We start from the raw sequence: 15,161 nt of genomic DNA, 5'->3' as shown, positions 1-15,161 counted from the left end.
AGGAAAGATTATTCCTCGCTTTTAAGTTGACAAGCCTAGGCAGGAGAGATAAGCGTACTTTTTTGAAGACGCAACTCCTCTTTTAAAGCCTATTCTATTTGGTGGAATACTCTTCATGTAACGTATTAGTGAAAGTGTATGTAAAGAAATTTTTTTGGCAGCAATTTAAATACTGTATACAAATAGTTGTAAAGAAATGCATTTTCAAATCTCATAACAGAGACAGTTTAGACTTAAGCTTTGCAAAGTGTTCCCTGCATGGTGCCCCTTCTGAGCATTGGTCAGCTGCTTGACAGGACCTGGGAGCTACTGAAGATCACTGTAGTAGCTCTGCCTACTACAATGGTTTCCTGTTTCCCCGAGGGTCCCACATGTTGCTATACCAGAATGTCAGCTTTAATTGTGCTGTTGTAAGCATTCATGTTTCTGAAGACAGTACTCAAATATTATAGGTAAAATGTAATAACAGTGGCAGTACAGACAAATATTTGAACAATTTTAGCCACACTATCATATAGAGGTGTAATCCATGTACAGTTGTGTTGCTGACATATGTTTGTTTCATTTTGCTTTTATGCTCAGTATTTTGAGGAAACTGAATGCTGTGAAAATACTGTTTAGTGCATATACTTGTTTTTACAACAGCGCTCCAAAAAAATGAAGGCTAATACAAGATAGTGGCATAGTCCATGTAAACCTTAATTTTCAATCCTTCGTTAGACAGACAGTAACATACATCTGCTCTTACTGCCTCTGTTTATTTCTTAATCCATGTTCATGTTTCCCTACAGGATTGTCACCATGGCGCTGGGATTTCTCGTCATACCCTTTCTCCCTGCCAGTAATTTATTTTTCAGAGTCGGATTTGCTGTTGCTGAACGGGTTCTTTATCTTCCCAGTGTTGGTTATTGCATGTTGCTCACTTATGGCTACAGTAGAATCTGTAGACAATATATTAAAAAGGTAAGACCTCCAAAGTCATAGTTTCATAATAACAAAGACAAATTTTCACCATTGCTGCTGCTAATCAGTTTATTTTATTGCAAAGTGCAAGCTGAAGATTTACCCTTAGCAACCATATTTCTGCTGTTAAGTTGGATATTCTGCAGTGGCTAAGTGTACTTTGCACATTTCCTATTTGAAATATCCTGATTATCTGTTTTGGAGTTTACATGTTCTTTTTCAAATATATTATTTCAACCACAAAACCACCCATTAACATTGCAGATACAATAAGATGATAAACAGTTATCTGACTATTAAGTCAGGTCACACATATCGTACACAATGTGCATTTGTGGAGTGCTTTATACCCCTATTATAACTACTGAGGAATAAACCACGCCAATCACATCCTGTGTCTCCCTTATCATTTTCCATTTTCTAAGTTGTAAAAAAGATAGCATTAAAAGGAAGGTAACTAGAACTGAGTATAGAGATGAGAAAAGAAAGGGGGGGTCCTGGGTAGACAATCAGTAAGTGGAAATCTAATGTCCTGTTATGATGTTTATGTTCATCTATCAGAGTCAAACCTTCTTCAGAGAAGATAAACATATTCCGCAGTCTCCATAAGTCAGAGTATACTTTGTGTTTATTTTGTGCAGACAACGTGAGATCTTCCATTTTGTTGATCTCTTCCACTTTATGAAGCCAACTTCCAACAGTGGGGGTGATGTGCTCTTCCATTTAAGAGGGATGTATATTTTAGCAGCATTCACCAGGTGCTGAAATATGGATTTTTTATACTTTCTAGCTGGGATAGTTGTAACATGAAGTAGAAAAATGGCTGAATCCTCGGGTATTCTGTGGTCAGTGATTTTTGCAAAACGTTCCGTACTTCCCACCAGTATGGGATTCTCTTTGAACAGGACCAGAAAATGTGTAGCATTGTACCTCCCCCCTCTTGGCATCTCCAGCAGCGATCTGGCACGTCGGGATAAAATGTATGTAGCATCTGTGGGGTATGGTACCATCGCGTCAGTATGTTATAATTAGTCTATTGAATCTTAGTGCAGATAAAGGACTTTAATGAGAATTTAATCATATGTTGTTTTTGATTCTCTGTGAACTTAGTCCCTTTCCCATTTCTCTATACAGGGGAAGTGTGGTATCTCTGGGGGGGGCACTTGGTAGACTATACATCTTTGAGAGTACTTGTGGTAATGTCCCATCTCCTGAACAATACTCGTCAAATGTGGACAGTTGTCTGCTGAACCTGTCCGGGGGTAGGGAGTGAAGAAAGTGATGTAGTTGTAGGCCACTCCAAAATGACAGACCTGGTGGAAATCTTGGGTTCCCTAGTATAGGCATTAGGGGAAAACTCATTGACGAGAGAGGAGTTTTGTCAAACACCTGTGCGAAAATACTCATTGTGGGGCCTATCAGTGGGACGAGAGACTATTATAATACCAAGGTGCCCCCTCAGTATGATATTGGTTTGGGCTTGTTATACTTGTACCCAGAGTTTGGTGTTGCCATTCAGATGGCAATCTATCAGTCTCCCCAGGTGTGTAGCCTGGTAGTATTTAAAGATGTCTGGGAGTGCAATACCTCCACTGTGTTTGGGTAGGGAGAGTTGGGATCGGGGAGTGTGTGGTATTTTGTTTGCCCATATAAATTTTATGAATGAGTGAACTTGTTTAAAGTATTGAAACGGCATCTTGATTGGTAAAGTTTGAAAAAGATAAAGATATTTAGGTAGGATGCACATCTTTATGAGATTAAATCTGCCAAACCACGAATGCAATCCCTGATTCCAAGTCTCCAAAAAAATGTGTTCTGGTTAGAAGGGGGGCAGTTTAAATGTTCTTGTACCTAACTCCATCAAGTTTACAGATACCAGCACTCTTGCTTTAAGTATTCATATTATGTTAAAGTGGTTCTAAAGGCTCAAGGTTAATTACCTTCATGCAGTCTATGCATGAAGGTAAAAAAAAAATCTCTGTGCAACGGCTCCCCCCCAAAAGTTACTTGAGCCCGATCTTCCCCAATGCTGTGCATCAGCTCTCCTGGGACTTTCCTTCCCAGGGCCAATCTATGGCTCTGTGTGTGTGTGAATACACACAGAGCAACAGCTCTTTCATGGGTGCCCCCGGATCAAGCTGCTTGCCCTGGGAGGAGGGAGTGTCCAGGAGCACCAGCGGGGGATCTGAAACAAAAAGAAGGATCGAGGCTGCTCTGTGAAAGACCTCTGCACAGAGCAGATAAGTATGCCATGTTTATTAAATCTGAACCTTTAATATAACTTAGTTCTATTATATTTAATGTGCAGCTGGGAGACCATAATCCGAGAATTGGTCTGTTGTATAATTTTAAGACTGCAAAATTTAAATACGGTTGTAAATTTTTTTGAATTCATAATCCCAGTCATACTAATGATATCAATAAATAAGCAGGTGACTTTTTTGTTAGACTTATATATGCTTATAAATTCTGAGATCATCTAGGTCTCCGCTGAACCACATGCAGACAATTTCTTCATGTCTCTGTCTTTCTTAAGGGTATGTAAACCCCAACAATGAATTTTTCTTATTTGCTCCCATTTGGTCTATTAAATATGTAATGGAAAGCATTTTGTTAAAGGGAAAAAAAGGCCCTGAAAGTTAATGCAGTCACCATGTCTAAGGAATGGTTAGGTGCAACATATTGCGTTTTTGTTCTTGGGTTTAGATACTTTAAATGCCCTTACAAACTTTGCTTGGAACAGTAGGCAATCTGTACTCTTTAAATACAGCATTGAAGGATATCTAAATCTTTTTTTTTTTTTTTTTTAAACAAACATGTAATTTCCCTCCTCTGTGCAGTTGGTTTTGCCGATCCTTGATTTTTTTTTTTTCATTTATTTAGCAAAAGATAACCCTAGTGGTGATTAAATACCACCAAAAGAAAGCTCTATATGTGTGAAAAAGTAATATAAATTCCATATGAGTTCAGTGTTGCATGAGTAACCTCTCATTCAAAATGTGACTGTGCTAAAAGTTGAAAATTGGCCTGGGCAGGAAGGGGGTGAAAGTGGTCCAGTACTGACTATTATAATTGTAAATAAATAACAAACATGTTATACATATCTGCAGTGTTGCAGTGGATTTGCCCAGAACAGCCCAGATCCTCCTCTTCTCTGGTCCCTCTTTGCTGCTCCTGGCCCCTCCCTCTTGTTGAGTCCCCACAGCAAGCACTTGTTATGGGGGCACCAAGCCAATCTGCAGCTCCGTGTGTCCATTCAGACACGAAGCTGCTGCTCGGCCCTGCCCCCTCTCTCCTGATTGGATAACTGACTTTGACAGTTTGGGGAGACAATGGCACCGCTGCTGTGTCTCAGCCAATCGAAAGGGAGAGTCTTGGATGGCCGAGGGACTCGTGGACATCGCTGGGCAGAGAGGGGGCTCAGGTAAGTATTAGGGGCTGCTACACACAGAAGACTTTTTGTCTTAATGCATAGAATGCATTAATATAAAAAAAAAACTACCTTCACAACTCCTTTTAAGTTCATCTCCTGACAAACAGTCAACCAATTTCGCAAAGTCACAGGACCCTTGAAAACATGTAGTCTGGCAACTGGCCTCCACCTATACATCAGCCCTTTAAAGACTAAAGCCGGGTATACACTACAGCTTTTTTTCGTCGCGCCACGGGTTGCACAAAAAAAAAAAAAAAACCTGACCGCTCTGCTCAGTCGGAGAACACTCCGATCAGCTGCTGGTTCTCCAGCATTCTAGTCTAACAGAAGCTGTCCGAACAGACCGACATACACATGGGCCGAATGTTGGCCGTTTTTTTATTTTTTTTTAACGGCAAATGTCCCCCGACATTCTGCCCATGTATATGGGGCTTTAGGGGCAATCTTAAAGTGGTATTATGATCAAAAATGTAATATATTGCATTTAACAAATCATTAGATGTGACGTCTACATCATTTTTTTTTTTTTTAATTAGGCTTTTTGCCCCTCCTGCTTTCACCTGGTGATCTGGCCAGTAACACACCTCCTGTATTGGAGTGCCCCCACTCTGGATGAATGAGCACAGGGTACACCTTTTGAACCGCAGATTTGGCAGGCTTGGCGGAGGGGAATGTTAGGTGGACTAGCAGATTTAAATACACTAACAAATTGAAGGCAAACTCCAGCTAACAGTTTTTTTATTCCTTTTGGGATAAGAGTTTTACATACATTTTAAAATGAAGATCACTATACGCACTCCCTGCTAGTGTTTAATGGTTTGTCTCGCCTCTGTAACTGATAGATTCTGCTGGAGAGCCTTTTCTTTTGGAAAAGCTGGCCAGATCACCAGATGAAAATAGAAGAAAGCTTAAAGTAAACTGATGCAGCTATCTAAGAACTGGTAAGCTGCAAAATAAATGTTTGCTTTTAGGTTTAATACCACTTTAATCACAGTGTCTAACATTTGGCTTTTAGCATGCTATTGAAGGCACAAAGCAAAAGCTTTTGTTCTCTGATAAACAGGAGACAGTCTTGACAATCTTGTCAATTCAAACTAAGCCCATATTCCCTAATAATCCCATGGAAATGTATAAATTGCATGCATTCCCTGCAAATATATAATTTATTGAGCAATATAATTCTTACACTTACTGCAAAGGTATAAGGCATGTAAACGATGCAAAGTCCTCCTTAGAAATGTATTGGTAGATGGGTGTAATTTCAAAATCTCGTCCATGTATTATCCTTCCAGAGAGCTTTAGGTAAGGAGGATGAAAACAATTAACGCAAAGCTTAACATTGCAGACAATGACATCTCACAGCTCTTGCATCTACCGTGTTTCCCCGAAAATAAGACCTACTGTGAGTTTTGGGGGAGGGCTGCAATATAAGCCCTACCCCAAAAATAAGACCGTTTAAGGTGATTGTGGAATCCTGGAATGCACTGTATTGCAGTGGTATGTGATGTGGGCTGTGTGCATTTCTGTGGTCTGTTTGTGCTGGATGCATTCGGTATAGCAGTGCTCAGCTGATCCCTCGCCGCTCTTCTCTGCTGTTAGTGGGGGATCTTGGGGCCCCCCTCCCTCTGCAGTGCTCCGGCAGGTCAGGGGAGCGACGCTATGGTGCTCTTGTCACATATGGATTGCAGAAAGGTACAGTTTTCATTGTGTAATACAGTACATTCTGGAGTTTTGCAGCCACTTTTACTCTGTGCCACTGGGGATTCCTGACAGGCAGGGAAGGAGATGGGGAGAGAAAACAGCACATGACAAGCCCTACCCCGAAAATAAGCCCTACTGGGTCTTTAGTTGCCAAAATTAATATAAGACCCGGGCTTATTTTTGGGGAAACACGGTACAGGCGGTCTCTGGGTTACAAACAAGATAGGATCTGTAGGTTTGTTCTTAAGTTGAATCTGTAAGTCGGAACAGGTAAAAAAATTTAAGTGTAGCTCCAGACAAAAAAATATATTTTTAAGCTTTTTGGATAGCATAGAGAAGGGTTAAGACCCCTGCAACATTTGTTTTGCTGCTGTGCCCCTGTTCAGAAGATGTCACCTCACTTTCTGTCCCCATGACTATTGGATTTTGAAAATTTTGGGTTGTTGTGGAAACTAGCCTCGGTGATAAAGCTTCGGTGGAGACACCTTTCTTCCCATTAAAACTCTTACAGGAATGAATTTCACCTCCCAGGGTAGATCTCCTCTCACTTGCTGTTGTCTCCCTCCATTTTGTAAGTTGGATGTTTGTAACTAGGGCACTGACCGCCTGTATAATATTTCTAAGAAACTGTGGCTAAACCAAACTAGTGTTAAAGCGGGAGTCCGCAGTTTTTTGTTTTCTTTAAAGCCAGCAGCTACAAATACTGCAGCTGCTGACTTTTAAAATAACGACACTTACCCGCCCAGCGAGCCCGCGATGTTGGCACCCGAAGCCGATCGTCTCTCGGGTGCTGCCGCCGCCATCTTGGGTATGGAAATCAGGAAGTGGAGCCTTGCGGCTTCATTTCCCAGTTCCCTACTGCGCATGCGCGAGTCGCGCTGCACAATAAGTATGGTCCCCGCTGTCTCTGGGATCCGTGTGTTTCCCAGCAGGCAGCGGGGGACCTTCGGAAAGGGGCGTAGATTCTGTGGAAAGGGGCGTAGCTTCTGCAGAATCTACGCCGGAAGTGGGTTCCAATGAGCAGAAGCTCCACTTTAGGGTGGACCTCCGCTTTACTTTACTGATTCTGACATAGGCCCCATACTATGGTGTATGTAGACATGGTGAGGAAATAAAGAACTGGGCATTAGAGTGGGCATACTGGGATTTCCAAATACCATTTGAAAATGTACCAGTGGAAAAAACAAATAGTGCCTAGGATCAAACCGATACCTGAAAGAGAACGCTTTTGCCTTAGCAAACATTTAAGGCTTGACCCTATGTAAACCTCTTTCAACAGAATACTGTGATTTCTTAATTCCCATAAAGGAGTGTGTGTGTGTCTGTAATATAAATATACACACCCCTTCACATTTTTGTAAATATTTTATTATCTTTTCATGTGACAACACTGAAAAAATGACACTTTTTTACACAGTGTCAATTTTCTGTCCCCTGAACATTTCCAAATTGGGCCCAATTGGCCATTTTCCCTTGCCGGTGTCATGTGACTTGTTATGCTGCGTACACACCATCAGACATTCCGACAGCGAAATCCTGGGATTTTTTTTCTGATGGAGGTTGGCTCAAGCTTGTCTTGCATACACGCAGTCACACAAATGTTGTCAGAAATTCCGATCGTCAAGAACTCGTTGACGTACAACACGTATGACTGCACTATAAAGAGGAAGTTCAATAGCCATTTCGCCACCCTTTGGGCTCCTTATGCTACTCTCGTGTTTGTAGAAGTTTGGTGAGAGACTATTCAGCCTCATGCTTTTAAGTTCGTTAATGCTCTTCAGTTTGTGTTTGTGGGTTCGTATCTGTTCTTCAGTGCGTGTAGTCATTTTGCATCTGGTTTTCAGTGCGTATTTTTTTATTACATATTTGATTTTCAGTGCATTCTTGTCCGCTCGTTTCTGATTTTTCAGTGCATTCTGTCCAGCCGACCGTTTTGAAGCCATGCTGCGGGTACGTACTAATCATACAGTTCGTGCTGTGCGGGGGCCTGGCGTTGGGGTCCTTACTTTGACCCAAGTTCAGTCCATGAACAGGGCGAGGAGGAGTTTATGGACAAAGGATTGTTTGCTCCAGCGCGACCAATTCTCTCATATGCCTTTGTTGCCGGAGATCCAGGAGAATAATCCTGATGATTTCAGGAATTTTCTCCGGATGACGGACCCAGTTTTTCACCGTCTGTTGGCTTTGCTGTCCCCTTATATTATGAAGCAGGACACCTGTATGCGGCAAGCCATCACTCCCGAAAAGAGGCTAGTCGCCACTTTTCTGTACTTGGCAACAGGGAGGACAGGACATCAAGTTCTCAACAGGCATCTCCCCCCAGGCTCTTTGAATCATTATTCTAGAGATCTGTTCTGCCACCATTAAGATCCTGCAGAAGGACTATATTAAGGTAAGTTTTATCCTTTAACACCACATTATATTTATTTAAAAAAAGGAATGTATTTTTAACCACACTTAAATCTGTCCAAACAAGAGTCTAGTAGATATCCCGGGTATAATAAAGTTTGAAACACAAAATCATAAATTATAATATAATTATAAAAAATAATATAATAATAAAATGAATTTCCCCGCGATTCACTCTTGCTCAATTCTGAAAGTGTTCTAATATACTATTGCTGTTTTCTAGCTGGTTTAAAACCATTTTTGATGTAAAGGTACACTTTTTGGTTGCTATGGACAATCTACAATTTCCAGGCAGAAAGAACAGTATATAAACATAAAATATAAAAATATAAAACTGCATGCAGGGCATTGGACAAACCACTAGGGACAAAAGGGATGTGAAATAATTTCATACACTAATGTAATCTGTAAGATTACAGTGTACTGTATGTATTATGATTTTTCACTTTTTTGAATTTGCTGCCGGGCTCTGCCCCTGTGCATCGCGACGCTCGCAGGGAATGGAGGCCAGCACACAGGACATCGGGGCGGAGGACACAGCCCGCAGACAAAGCGGGGGGGACATTGCAGAATCCTGGGGACAAGGTAAGTACTTTGCGCCAGGATCCTGCAATGCAATCCCGAGTGTACTGCTAATGGTGCTGAAATTTCACCCCGAGCCACACTTGGGAAAACCGTCAGGGAGGTTAAAATAAATTAGTATTTAAAAAGAAAAACATTTCCTTTTGATTTACTGCTTGTGTTTTTTAGCTGTCTCCTAGGTTCTCCAATGGGCTTTTTCTTTTTTTGGCCTTTTTCTTCATTAGTTCCAGCGTCATTTATTTGATGCATGAGGTGACAATCTCTTCTTCAGCTAACTATTATGTTGTGGGTCTGCTAGACACGCACCTTCTTTTTGTTATTAATGTATGTAATGCATTAATGATAATAATCATCATTTTCAGCACCCTGAAATAATGTTTTGGAGTGATTTTTTTTTTTTATTTTTTTTTTTTTTTTTTTACTCTGTGCACATTCACATGTGCATTTAGAAAAGCATTTGAACAAACCAAAATATTTTTTGGAATTTTTTTTTTTTTTCCTTTTTTGTGCTAAACACTGAACAGGCATGTTTACAAAACATAATACAATACACAACTCAGGAACTTACAAAGTTCAAGAAGAATAGGAACACACAACAAAATACTTACTTTTTTGCAGCACTCTCTTGATTCTTCTGTATTGAACCTGTTCCCTCAATTTGAGGGCTGACCATCGTTTCATCGATTGATCCTTCGATCGCCTTACCCCAAAATTCTTCTCCAGAATTTTCACAACTTTAGTCATGATCTTGGCCTTTCTGACGTTTGGGTAAGGTCCATGCTTCCCGTCATAGTCGGCCTACTTCAAGATGCCCACCATCTCCGCCATCTCACCCAAGGACATATTAGAGGCCTTAAATCTCCTCTAGGATCGGGACGTTCCTGGCTCCAGGCTTTCGTCATTGCTGCTGTCTTCTTGCACCTGTTGTCTCTCCGCCAAGTGCTCTCCCACTGCGCCGAAAAACAAGGGGCAGGGAATATACTAGAAAAAATGTCATGGGTGGAGTTTAAAGCGTAACACGCATGCGTCGTACGTACGATCTGTGGACGGAGTAGCGGAAGCACGGATCGTTCTAATGGAGGTACAATTTCAACTTGGGGCATCAGTGGCTTATACTGCTTAGAGATTGAGGCCTATATTGGAACAAGATTATGCAAGTTTAGCCTGACATTAGGGTTTGTCTTGTGTTGTCTTGCAGATAAAATGGATCGATTTCCTCCCCCAATTCATTTCATTGATTTGTACAGAGAGCTGCCTTGTCTGTGGCAAACAAAACACCCCTTTTATACAAATCGACTAAAGAGGAAGGCAGTGTTGGATAAATTGCTGTAATTTGTGAAGCCGCAGATCCCCACGGCAGACATCAACTATTGTGCAAAAGTGCAAAATTTGGTGGCACGTGGAGCACATCTAATAGGGAGCGCAAGAAGGTCCAGGATTCCCAGAGATAAGGAGCAGCAGCAGATGACATTTATGTACCCAGGCTGTGGTACTACAACAGACTGCGATTTCTGTCAGACCAGACAAATCAGGCCATCACTCTCAACCCTTCCTTCCACCCCAGCTGAGGCCTTCCACCCAGGAAGAAGATGGGGAGGAGCCCAGCTTGAGTCAGCATTTTTTCAACATATTTATCAAAATTGTGTGTGATGAACAATAAACTAAAACTATGTCCCTTTTTCATACACAGGAAATCCTCAGCCAGGAGGGGGCAGGGGTAAGTGGCAGCCAGGAGGTTGCTGGGCCCAGTAGCCTGATCGAATCCCAGGTCCCTCCCCTCCACCTTCCAATAAAAAAGGCCCAGGAAAGGGAGGAGTGTGGAGGAGTCAGCACTTGGGTTAATTTGGCAGGCTTCTGCGGTCCTCGGAACCCCACTAGTCTTCTGGAGGCCTATGGCTGCCAACAAAATGCAGGAAATGGAGGTGGGCCTCTTTTGTGAGGAACTGATATATATATATATATATATATATATATATATATATATATATATATATATATATATATATATGATAAGGAGTTGAGGGGCGAAATCACAAGCAAAATCCACCTGTGTGAGTTGGACCATCCTCCTGCCACAACCCCACACTAGAGCCACAGCCTGGAAGCAAGTGTGTAAGGAAGACGAGAGAGTGATGGCCTGGGTTCAGTCTGGTCTGGCAAAAGGCGCAGGCTGTTGTAAGACCACAGCCTGGGGATAGATATGTCATTTGCTGCTGTTCCTGATCTTTGAGTCCTGGACCAGATTGTGATCCCTATTAAAGTGTTCTGCACCTAAAAAAAAAAAAAAATATTAAAGCCAGCAGCTACTAATATTGTAGCTGCTGACTTTTAATAAATTGACACTTAACTGTCCCAGGGTCCAGCGATGTCGGCGGCAGATGACGAGCGATCGCTCGTCTCTCTGCTGCCCCACCGCCATCCTCTGTCAGGGAATCGGGAAGTGAAGCGTTGCGGCTTCACTGTCCGGTTCCCTACTGCGCATGCGCGAGTTGCGCTGCGCGTCTCTTCTGGTCCCCGCTGTGTCCTGGGAACTGTGTGTTTCCCAGAACACAATGGGGGGGCAGGGCATCTGCGGCGGTCTGTCCCGGAAGAGGGTGCAGATACCTGGATTATCCAGGTAACTGCTCCCCCCTCCCCCCTAAAAGGTGCCGATTGTGGCACCGGAGGGGGGGAGGGATCAGATTAGCGGAACTTCCACTTTAGGGTGGAGAACTGCTTTAAATGGACTCAGGCTCCCAATTTTTCCTGCCAAATAATTCACGAGTTTATCCAGCGTTGCCTTCCTCTTTATTTTGTTATGACCCCTAATAAATGTATATTTTTTTATTAAATCATTGACTATGTGTTATAATTAAAAAAAGGACCGTTTGTTTGTGAGTAGGCAGGTAAATTTCAAAAAGACAATGTAAAATTAACAAGGGACACCAACACCAAACAATCTCCTTGAGGTTAAAAAATACAAGATAATAATGTTGTTGTAGTAACTTGACACACAAAATTTTAAAAAAATATCTTGATTTCCAAAAAAAAAAAATATTCTGGAGATCTGGCGATAAAACAAAAAATGTTATTCATGAGCTCACAAGAAATAATAAAGTAATCAGTTTGTCAGAACTCTGTGTGAATATCAGCTGCAAAACAACTGTTATTTTAGCATTATAAAGAAGAGGAGAATACGCTGCACTGAAAGATTACAAAATGTGCAGCGTGAGGAATGTGCTATCTCCATTACGAACGCTAGTTTTACCAGACCGAGCACTTCCGTCTAGTACTTGATTCATGCGTGGAATTTTGTGTGTCGGAATTGTGTACGCACGCTCGGAATTTTTGACAGCGGATTTTGTTGTCGGAAAATTTGAGATCCAGCTCTCAAATATTTGTTGTCAGAAATTCCGACAAAAAAAGTCAGATGGAGCCTACAAACAGTCGTAAATTCCAACAACAAGCTCCCATCGAACATTTGTTGTCGGAAAATCTGTGTACCCAGCATTAGTGTTACGAGGTGTGTTAAATTTGGTGTCATCTCTCTCACTCGCGAGAGTCACTGGAAGTTTAACATGGCACCTCATGGCAAAGAACTCTGAGGATCTGAAAAAAAAGAAGTGTTGCTCTACATAAAGATGGCCTAGGCCAGTGATGGCGAACCTTGGCACCCCAGATGTTTTGGAACTACATTTCCCATGATGCTCCACTACATTGCAGAGTGCATGAGCATTATGGGAAATGTAGTTCCAAAACATCTGGGGTGCCAAGGTTCGCCATCACTGGCCTAGGCTATAAGAACATTGCCAAGACCCTGAAACTGAGCTGCAGCATGACGTCCAAGACCTTATAGCGGTTTAACAGGACATGTTCCACCCAGAACAGGCCACACCATGGTCGACCAAATAAGTTGAGTGCACGTGCTCAGCGTCCTATCCAGAGATTGTCTTTGGGAAATAGACGTATGACTGCTGCCAGTGTTGCTGTAGAGGTTGAAGGGGTTGGGGGGGGGGGTCAGCTTGTCATTGCTCTAACCATACGCCGCACACTGCATCATATTGGTCTGCATGGCTGTTGTCCCAAAAGGAAGCCTCTTCTAAAGATGATGCACAAGAAAGCAAACGGTTTGCTGAAGACAAGCAGACTAAAGATATGGATTACTGGAACCACGTCCTGTGGTCCGATGAGACCAAGATAAACGTATTTGGTTCAGATGGTGTCAAGCGTGTGTGGCGGCAACCAGGTGAGGAGTACAAAGACAAGTGTGTCTTGCCTACAATCAAGCATGGTGGTGGGCATGTCATTGTCTGGGACTGCATGAGTGCTGCCAGTACTGAGGAGCTACAGTTCATTGAGGGAACCATGAATGCCAACATGTACTGTGACATACTGAAGCAGTGCATGATCCCCTCCCTTTAGAGACTGGGTCACAGGGCAGTATTCCAACCTAACAAACCCAAACACATCTCCAAGATGACCACTGCCTTGCTAAAGAATCTGAGGGTAAAAGGTGATGGACTGGCCAAGCATGTCTCCAGACCTAAAACCTGTTGAGCATCTCTGGGGCATCCTCAAACAAAATGTGGAGGAGCGCACAGTCTCTAACATTCACTAGCTCCGTGATGTCGTCATGGAGGGGTGGAAGAGGACTCCAGTGGCAGCCTGTGAAGCTGTGGTGAACTCCATGCACACAAGAGTTAAGGCAGTGCTGGAAAATAATGGTAGCCACACAAAATATTGACTTTGGTCCCAATTTGGACATTTTCACTTAGGGGTGTACTCACTTTTGTTGCCAGTGGTTTAGACCAGGGGTCTCAAACTGGCAGCCCTCCAGCTGTTGTGAAACTGCAAGTCCCATGAGGCATTGCAAGGCTGACAGTTACAAGCATGACTCTCGCAGAGGCATGATGGTAGTTTCACAACAGCTGGGGGGCCGCCAGTGGAATATGGTCAGAAGGGGAGGTAGAAACACCCCAAAAAAGGGCTCAAGAGGGACTCCTTCAAGCTCTAAAAAGGCTAAACTCCTCTCTACAATGGCATCCTTCTCTGCGAGATCTGAGGTGGCTGGTGAGAGTGAGCCATCAGGGCCGTCAAATGTTACAACTGTTTCCAACACTTCAGCCCCTGTCTGTATTACTGAAGAGGTTTTTTCTGCAGCCATGATAGGTTGGGAAGATAGGTTAGTGGCTTTAATCGCATCCCAGTGTGGGACAAAACATGACAGGTCCCCTTCCATTACCCAGAACCCTCAAACTGGGGTCCTTAAATGGTTAATATAACCCAGTTAGAGTCTGCAGGGTTCCCCTTACAGTGCTAGTTGGAACCCTGCAGGCTCAGATTTAAAAGGGAACACTGTGGACTCTGATGTAAAGGAGAACTCTGAGAGCTCTGATGTAACAGGGACTGCTGCAGACTCTGGTGTAAAGGGAAACTAAGTGGGTCTCTGTTCACCCGAGCCCCCCCCCTTCCTTACACAAGAGTCCACAGAGCTCCCCTTTACATCAGTTAATAAGAGTTTTCCCTTACATCAGTCATCCTTTTACATATCCGTCTCCCCAGGGTTTCCTCTTAAAGTGCATTGGCAATAAAGACTGATGTAAAGGTGAACTCTGAGGACACTGATTTAAAGGGGAACACCTATGTGAGGGGGGGAGCACTCTAGAGACCACCTCCTTCCACTGACTTGGCATCGCTCCACTGCATCTCTATAGCACCGCTCCACTCCTCTCTCTGCACTCCCTCATTCTCAATCCCAGTAGCACCGGCTTGAGTCCTCTGCATTCCCTCATTTCCAAAAGCACTGCTCCGAGTCCTCTGCATTCCCCAGTTCCCAACCACACCACTCCTCTGTATTCCCCCATTATGATTAGCATCGCTCCTCTCTCTGCATTCCACCTTCCAAATAGCACCACTCCTCTTTATGCATTCCCAATAGCACTTCACCTTTGCATTCATTCCTATAGTCCTCTATGCTCAATACCATCGCTCCACTCTGTAATCTGTATCCTATATTCCTAACTCTCAAATAGCAGTACCAGTATATAGCACTCTTCGGGCCTGCATCTCCTCTCACTGTTCCATGTCCCGTATA

General features: G+C 42.9%; 1 protein-coding gene across 18 annotated transcripts in view; it reads left to right on the top strand.

The window, feature by feature from the left end:
• TMTC4 (transmembrane O-mannosyltransferase targeting cadherins 4) overlaps positions 1 to 15,161 on the top strand; it is a 137,442-nt gene that overhangs the window by 78,231 nt on the left and 44,050 nt on the right. For all 18 annotated transcript variants that reach the window (XM_077482947.1, XM_077482953.1, XM_077482955.1 and 15 more), the window contains one exon: positions 792 to 963. In XM_077482947.1, the coding sequence (XP_077339073.1) occupies positions 792 to 963 (172 nt within the window). The remainder of the gene's footprint in view (positions 1 to 791; positions 964 to 15,161) is intronic.

This window comes from Lithobates pipiens, unplaced genomic scaffold (assembly GCF_037356315.1).
Source record: "Lithobates pipiens isolate NorthernLeopardFrog02 unplaced genomic scaffold, aLitPip1_a1.2 Scaffold_16, whole genome shotgun sequence".
Lineage (NCBI taxonomy): Eukaryota > Metazoa > Chordata > Amphibia > Anura > Ranidae > Lithobates > Lithobates pipiens.
This window is presented reverse-complemented; position numbering and strand designations above follow the sequence as displayed.